The sequence below is a fragment of the Condylura cristata genome, unplaced genomic scaffold (genome assembly GCF_000260355.1).
Source record: "Condylura cristata isolate star-nosed mole 26May11 unplaced genomic scaffold, ConCri1.0 scaffold00041, whole genome shotgun sequence".
In the NCBI taxonomy this organism is placed as follows: domain Eukaryota; kingdom Metazoa; phylum Chordata; class Mammalia; order Eulipotyphla; family Talpidae; genus Condylura; species Condylura cristata.
In genome coordinates, this window is record NW_004567142.1 from 6,536,724 (window position 1) to 6,542,697 (window position 5,974).

Sequence of the window (5,974 nt, forward strand, 5' to 3'; positions counted from 1 at the left end):
TCCGCCTGCATCTGCGGCGAATGCGCTCACACTCCCCACCTCTGGCCTGTACCCCAGTCCTTGCATGCACAAACAAATCTCTAAAAAAAAGTACATTTTGTTGTTTATTTTTAGTGCTTGCTTTTGGGGTAGGAACACCCTCCTCCCCTGCAAAGAACGGGAAGGAATGACAGGCACACAAGCCTTGGCACCTGCAGCGGGTCCTGCCTGCAGCCTGGTGATCCTGGCACACGCTTAGCTCTGAGCCTCAGTCTTCGCGTCTTTTAAATGGGGCTACTAACAGAACACAGACCGTAAGTCACCGTGCAAATCCCAGGCATCTTTAAGATTTAGCGCTCAGGACCTCACCCCTCCCCTGCACTGATAGTTTCTGGGTGAGTGGGTGCCAGGCCTCTCCTCTTGAGGCTGGTATTTCTTTGTTCCTACACCGGGGGTGTCAGAATGCTCCTCTGAACATCTTCCCCTCCAGGGGCATGGCCAGAATGAAGCAGATAGACCTATAGAAACGCCAGGGGACTGTGAGAAGCTAGGTGCTGACAGATACGGCTGCTCCAGGGAGGACACTGGGAAGGGGGAGGACACAGGATTTTCGGACTCCTGCCAGCACCCCCAAAGGAAGGAGCTGATGTTTCACAATGGTGTGTTGAGTTAAACATCTCTGAAGTTGACCTCTTGCAGACTAGCCCTGGCAAGCCCCCCAAGCAAGAAGGCACCTCTGTAGCTCAGGCTGACCCTGACCCCCCCAACCCCACCCCAAGATCTTGGGCATGACTAATTGGAGAGGCTCCGGTTGGTTCATCTAGAATCTGTGAACATTCTTCCCCTCTGCAAGGGTTCTGCAAGATTTCTAGCCAGCGAGGCGAGAAAACGGCCTAGCTGGGTTTCCGGCCCGGCCAAGCGGCTGTTAGGCTTTGCTAGCCTTTGCCTCGGGGCACAGTCCTGAAGTCCCTGCTGGCCCAGAGCAGGGCGGGACCTTTCTCCCAGCTGCCGGTGGGTCCGCCTTGAATCCACAACAGCAGTCAGCAGTCGCAAGCGTTCGGCAAGGTCACAGCCGGACAGAGACTTGAGCCCTAGCCCGAACGTCTCGACTTTCATCCATTTTCTACCTCAAGTCGCTCACCCGACCCCTGGCTACCCCTGGCTCCAGAAGGCACAGGTCCCTCTGCTCAGCATCGGTGTGTGGCCAGCCCAGCCCACTCCAGACAGACGCGAGCCGCGTTTCTGCCCAAGCTCTTCACTTTACTTTCTCTTCCCACTCCCGTCTCATCTTGGGGCCTCTAGCCTGTCTTCCCCTGCAGGTTTGAACTAGGGTGGACAGAGGGTCGGAGCAAAAATAATGTGTATTTGTTGGTGACATTCACAAAGCTTGCTCTCTGCAAATTTAACACAGTGAGGTTTTATTTTCAGGGAAGCTCGGCCCTTGCTCCTTGCAGGGGGGTGGGGAGGCCCGGGAGGTGGCGTTTCCCTGGGTTTGGGAAGGGGTGAGCTCCTGGGGTCCTTTCTGAAAGGCCCTCCCCTCGCTTCCGGCCGCGGCTCCCAGCCTTGGCTGGGCGCCTGGATCCTGTTGCTATGACGACAGGGAGAGGCGGTGGCGGCGGCGCGCGCTGCCGCGGGGAGACGGAGGCTAGTGGGGGTGGGGGTGGCGGCTTCGAAATGGGGGTGGGGGTAGGGGCGAGGGGCGGGGGGTGGGGGAGGCCGGCGAGCTGCACCTCTGCCCTGCTCAGTTCGCCCGAGCCTGCCCCTTCCCCCTGTTTCCCCAGCTGCCTTTGGTGCTGCCTCGGTCTCTCCTCGGGTCTCTCTCCATCTGTCTCCCTCTTTGGGTCTCTCTGCCTGCACCTGCCTCCTTCTCCGCCAGTTTCTGTTACTCAGACCTTTCTCCCCACAGTCTCTCCCCTGCCTAGAGCCTCCCTCGGGCTGCCGAGACCTTGCGTCCCTCTCTCTCCCGCTGCCGCTTCTCCCCCTCCAGTCTCTGCCTGTCTCTCCCATCTGTCTCTCCTCCCCCTCTTTGGATGGCGCTCTCCCCGTCTCTTCTTTCCTTCTGTCACCCAGATCCTGACCCCCCCCCGACCTCTCCCCCTCCTCTCCCCCAGTGTCTCCTGGTTTCTCTCTTCGGTCTCAGTCTGTCCCCTCTGTGTCGCCCCCTCGCTCCCCAACTTCCTCCAGCCACCAGCCGCTACCTCCCCCCCCTTTTCCCCTTCCCCGTTTCTGCTTCCCTGCCTCTGGGTCTTTCCGTTTCTCCTTGTATCTCTCCTCCCTCTCTGGGCTCTTTCTCTTTTCCCCCAGCATCCTTCTGCCACCCAGATCCTGCCCCCCAATCATTTCCCTCCCCCCATCCATCTCTTCTCCGTGGCTCCCCATCCTCAGCGGCTCCCCTCCCCCTCCCTCCCTCCTCCCTCCCTCTCTCGTCCTCCAGCTCCGCACTTTACCCAGCGACACGAGAACCAAATTGTCTCCTCACCTTTTTTTTTCACCCCGACCCCCACTCCCTTGGGGCCCGAGCTCAGAGCTGCCCCCAGCCTCCCCTCCTGCCTCAGCACCCCCATTTCCCACACGCCTCCTCATCTCCACCCCCCAACCAGGTCGGACGCCTGGGTCCCTCGGCTGGGGGAGGGGGAGCAGTGAACATTGGGAGCCACCAGGGCTTTTCTGGGGGGGGTGCCGACAGGGGGCTCCTCGCCCCCTTCCCAGCATCGGAGAGTTGACCTGTCGTTACCAGAGGTGAGACAGATCTTTTTATTAATCGGAGGTGGGTGGATGTAGAATTCAGGTTTTGTGACCCCCCTCGTGCTCGAGGAAGGAGCTGGTGCCCCTGGAGAGGGAGAGGGGACGGGGATCCCTCTTCTCTCCTTATCCGGAAGCTTCAGCGCCGGGGGTCCCCTGCTCCCTGCTCCTTTGCCGTTGCTGAGTGAAGGACTAGAGGAAGAGTCCCCAAAGACAATCAGAGAGCCCCCAAATCGGCGAAATGAACCGCTCTGCCCGTCTTTATAGATGGAGCGCTCCCCTCCGTCACCCCCCTTTCCAGCCCCCTCCCCCGTGGTAGAAGGCTCAGTAGGGGGAGGGGCTGGTCCTGGGGTCACAGGCTCACGGGGGGCGCGGGGGGGGGGGGAAGGAGTCCTCCGGGGAAGGGGAGGTGGTGGTGCGGCTGCTGGGGCCCGAGGAGGCCGCGAGAGCGAGGCAGGAAAGTCAGGCTCTGCGCGGTGGCAAGAGTGAGGGGTCAGCTCCGGGGGTAGGGGGGTCAACTCCGGCCGGACCCGGGCTGGGGGCGGCGTGGGGGCGCTGGAGTGGCAGTGGGGGCGGCCCCGCGGGGTGTCGGCCCCAGGCCTCGTTGCCATGGAGACACCCGACAACCTTTTCCCACGGCGCCTCCCGGGAGCTGACCCCGCGGGGCGGCTGGAGGGCGGGGGGAGAGGCCAAGGTCACCCTGGGCCCGGCCCAGGTTTCCCTCCCCTCCCCTCGGGCTTCCCGGCCCCTAGGTAGGGGCTGAGGAAGAGCGAAGGCGTGCAGGGGCTGTCCTTGGAAGGAGGGTCGGGCAGCCCAAGGCAGGGCTGGGGGCGTGGTGGTGGGGCCGTGGGAAAGGGGTGGGAATGGGCGCCGGGAGGGGCTCCCCGTGGAGCTGTCGCTGTCCTCGCGGCCGGACGGCCGGGGTCTCCCTGCCAGGCCCTGTCCGGGGGCACTTTCATTTGAATTTGGAGGAAAGTGGGGGCTAGGGTACATCTCTACCCAGCTGAAGTTGTAAGGGGGTGCTGGAGGTGTTCCCCAGGAGCCAAGTAGTGTGGGCCCACGAGGGGGGGTTCTCCGGAGTTAGAGACCCAGGAGCTGGCGTGGGTGGAGAGGGTGTGAAGGGGAGCCTTCCCGGGCCTGAGAGGTGGGAGGCGGTGGAGTGGGAGAGAGTGGGCGGTGGAAGTGAGTAGGGGACCAGACTTGGGGTGATCCGGTCTGATGAAGGTAGGGGTCTCCCGGAGGGGCTCTGGGGAAAGTGGGAGAGGGCAAGAGGGCAGGGGGATGGGGTGGGGACGTGGGCAGAGTGGGGGTTCCCTGGGACAGCAGGGAGGACAGGGCAGGATGGGCGATTTCTGAATGGAGAGGCAGTGGGGTCTGGAAGGAAGGAGTAGGAAACACCGCAGAGCTGATGGGGGAATTTTTTCTTAATGGAGGAGAAAGTGATGGTTATGATGAGTTTGTGGAAGTTGTAGAGATAGTGAGGCCAGTTTCGGGAGACTTTTTCTTAGCAAAGGAAAGGGGGGATTTTCTACAGTCAAAGGCTTGGCAGAACTGGGGGTTCAAGGGAGACACGGGGCTGTTGCTGAGCCTTGCTAGAGATGGCAGAGCCAACCCTGTGAGCCACTGGGTCTAACGTGTGGGTTGCCCCTTGGAATCTTCTGGGGAAAGTTTCCCAGCTCAGCTCAGGGTCACCCCCTTGAGGAAGGAAACCCAGAGTTCCCAGGTAGGATTCTCAGGGTTCAGTATCAGAAAGGTCCTCGGGCAGGGAGGCTGAGGGGGAGGGTGGTTGAGAACCTTCCATCCAGAGTGGGGGGTGGGGAGACGGGTCTCCCTTGCAGAGCAGCTGGGGTGGGGGCTGGTGGTGGTAACTGCCCTCTTGTTTTGCGTGATGCACTGAGGATTAGTTGGGAGAGACTGGGAAATTTATTTTTCCTCAATAGGGGATATTGTAGAGTAACAGAGAGGAAATTGCGGGAGAAAAGGGGGTGTGGGGGGAGATCCTGAATTGTGGAGATAGTTGGGGGAGAGAGACTAGGTTTTTCTGGGGGTCTGCTATCCTGCGCGGTGTCGGGGAAGGGGTCGGTGGGGAGCAGTGCGGGACGGTGGGGTCCTGTAAGAACAGAGGGCCTGGGCCTGGCCTTTGAGGCAGCGGAAGCCCCAGAGTGGACTGGTAGCGGGCCTGGGGGGCTGGGGCCGGCTGGGCGGGCCGGGGTGTCCTGCTGCAAGGGATGGCCCAGCATTTCTCCCAGTGGATTAAGTGGGAAGACTTTCCTGGCAGAAGATTTTTTTTCCAGAGAAAGGGAGGCAGCGGGAGCCAGAGTGGAGGCTTTCTCCACAGAGGAACAGCACGTGTGGCGGGGAGCTGGGAGGGAGGCGGTGGGGGGCTGGAGGTCGGGATGCCTGGAGGGCTGACCCTGGTTTCACTCCCTGCCTCCCACCAGCTGGCGACCATGGCCACGCTCTGACACCCCCCTCTCCACGCTGCCTCCTGCCGCCCCCTCCCCGCCCCTGAGGCCCAGGGCCCCGACTTCTGCCTGCGCTGTGACCCCCCCCAGCCGCCGGCACGGCCCCGCCCCCGCTGCCCCGGTGGTGGCCCACGGCCCCCCGGCTGCCCGTGGTCAAACTGGAGTCGCTGAAGCGCTGGAACGAAGAACGAGGCCTCTGGTGCGAAAAGGGGGTGCAGGTGCTGGTGACGACCGTGGGGGCCTTCGCCGCCTTCGGCCTCATGACCATCGCCATCAGCACGGACTACTGGCTGTACACGCGCGCCTTCATCTGCAACACCACCAACCTCACTGCCAGCGACGATGGGCCCCCCCACCGCGGGGGCAGCGCCCCCTCGGAGAAGAAGGACCCTGGCGGCCTCACCCACTCGGGTCTCTGGAGGATCTGCTGCCTGGAAGGTAGGGCCGCTGCCCGCACTCTCCTTGAGCACCCGGTCTCCCCAGTCTCCCCGAGCCAAGCTTCCTCCCCCCCACCCCACCGGTGGCCCGTGGCTTCCCATTCTCACTCCCAAACCGGCCTCAGTCAGCTACACTACTCTCTGGCCCTCTTCCGAAGCAGGCGAAGCAGCCTCCCGCCGGCCCACCCTCCATCTCTGCAAACCCTGAGCCGCTTGCCGGGCAGCCCCCATCTGAGTTTCCTTCATGCCTGGCTCCTGCCACTCCCGGGCCTGCTCCTTAGCCCCCCTGCACCAGGCTCCCCAGGCTCGGCCAGCCCTCAGCCCCTCAGCCCCTCAGCCCTCAGCCCTCAG

General features: G+C 62.7%; 1 protein-coding gene across 1 annotated transcript in view; it reads left to right on the plus strand.

The window, feature by feature from the left end:
- Nucleotides 1-3,330: 3,330 nt before the first annotated feature.
- The window catches only part of CACNG8 (calcium channel, voltage-dependent, gamma subunit 8), a 15,551-nt gene continuing 12,907 nt past the window's right edge, over nt 3,331-5,974 (plus strand). The window contains exons 1-2 of the mRNA XM_012733544.1: nt 3,331-3,415; nt 5,277-5,624. Coding sequence (XP_012588998.1) covers nt 3,331-3,415; nt 5,277-5,624 — 433 coding nt within the window. The remainder of the gene's footprint in view (nt 3,416-5,276; nt 5,625-5,974) is intronic.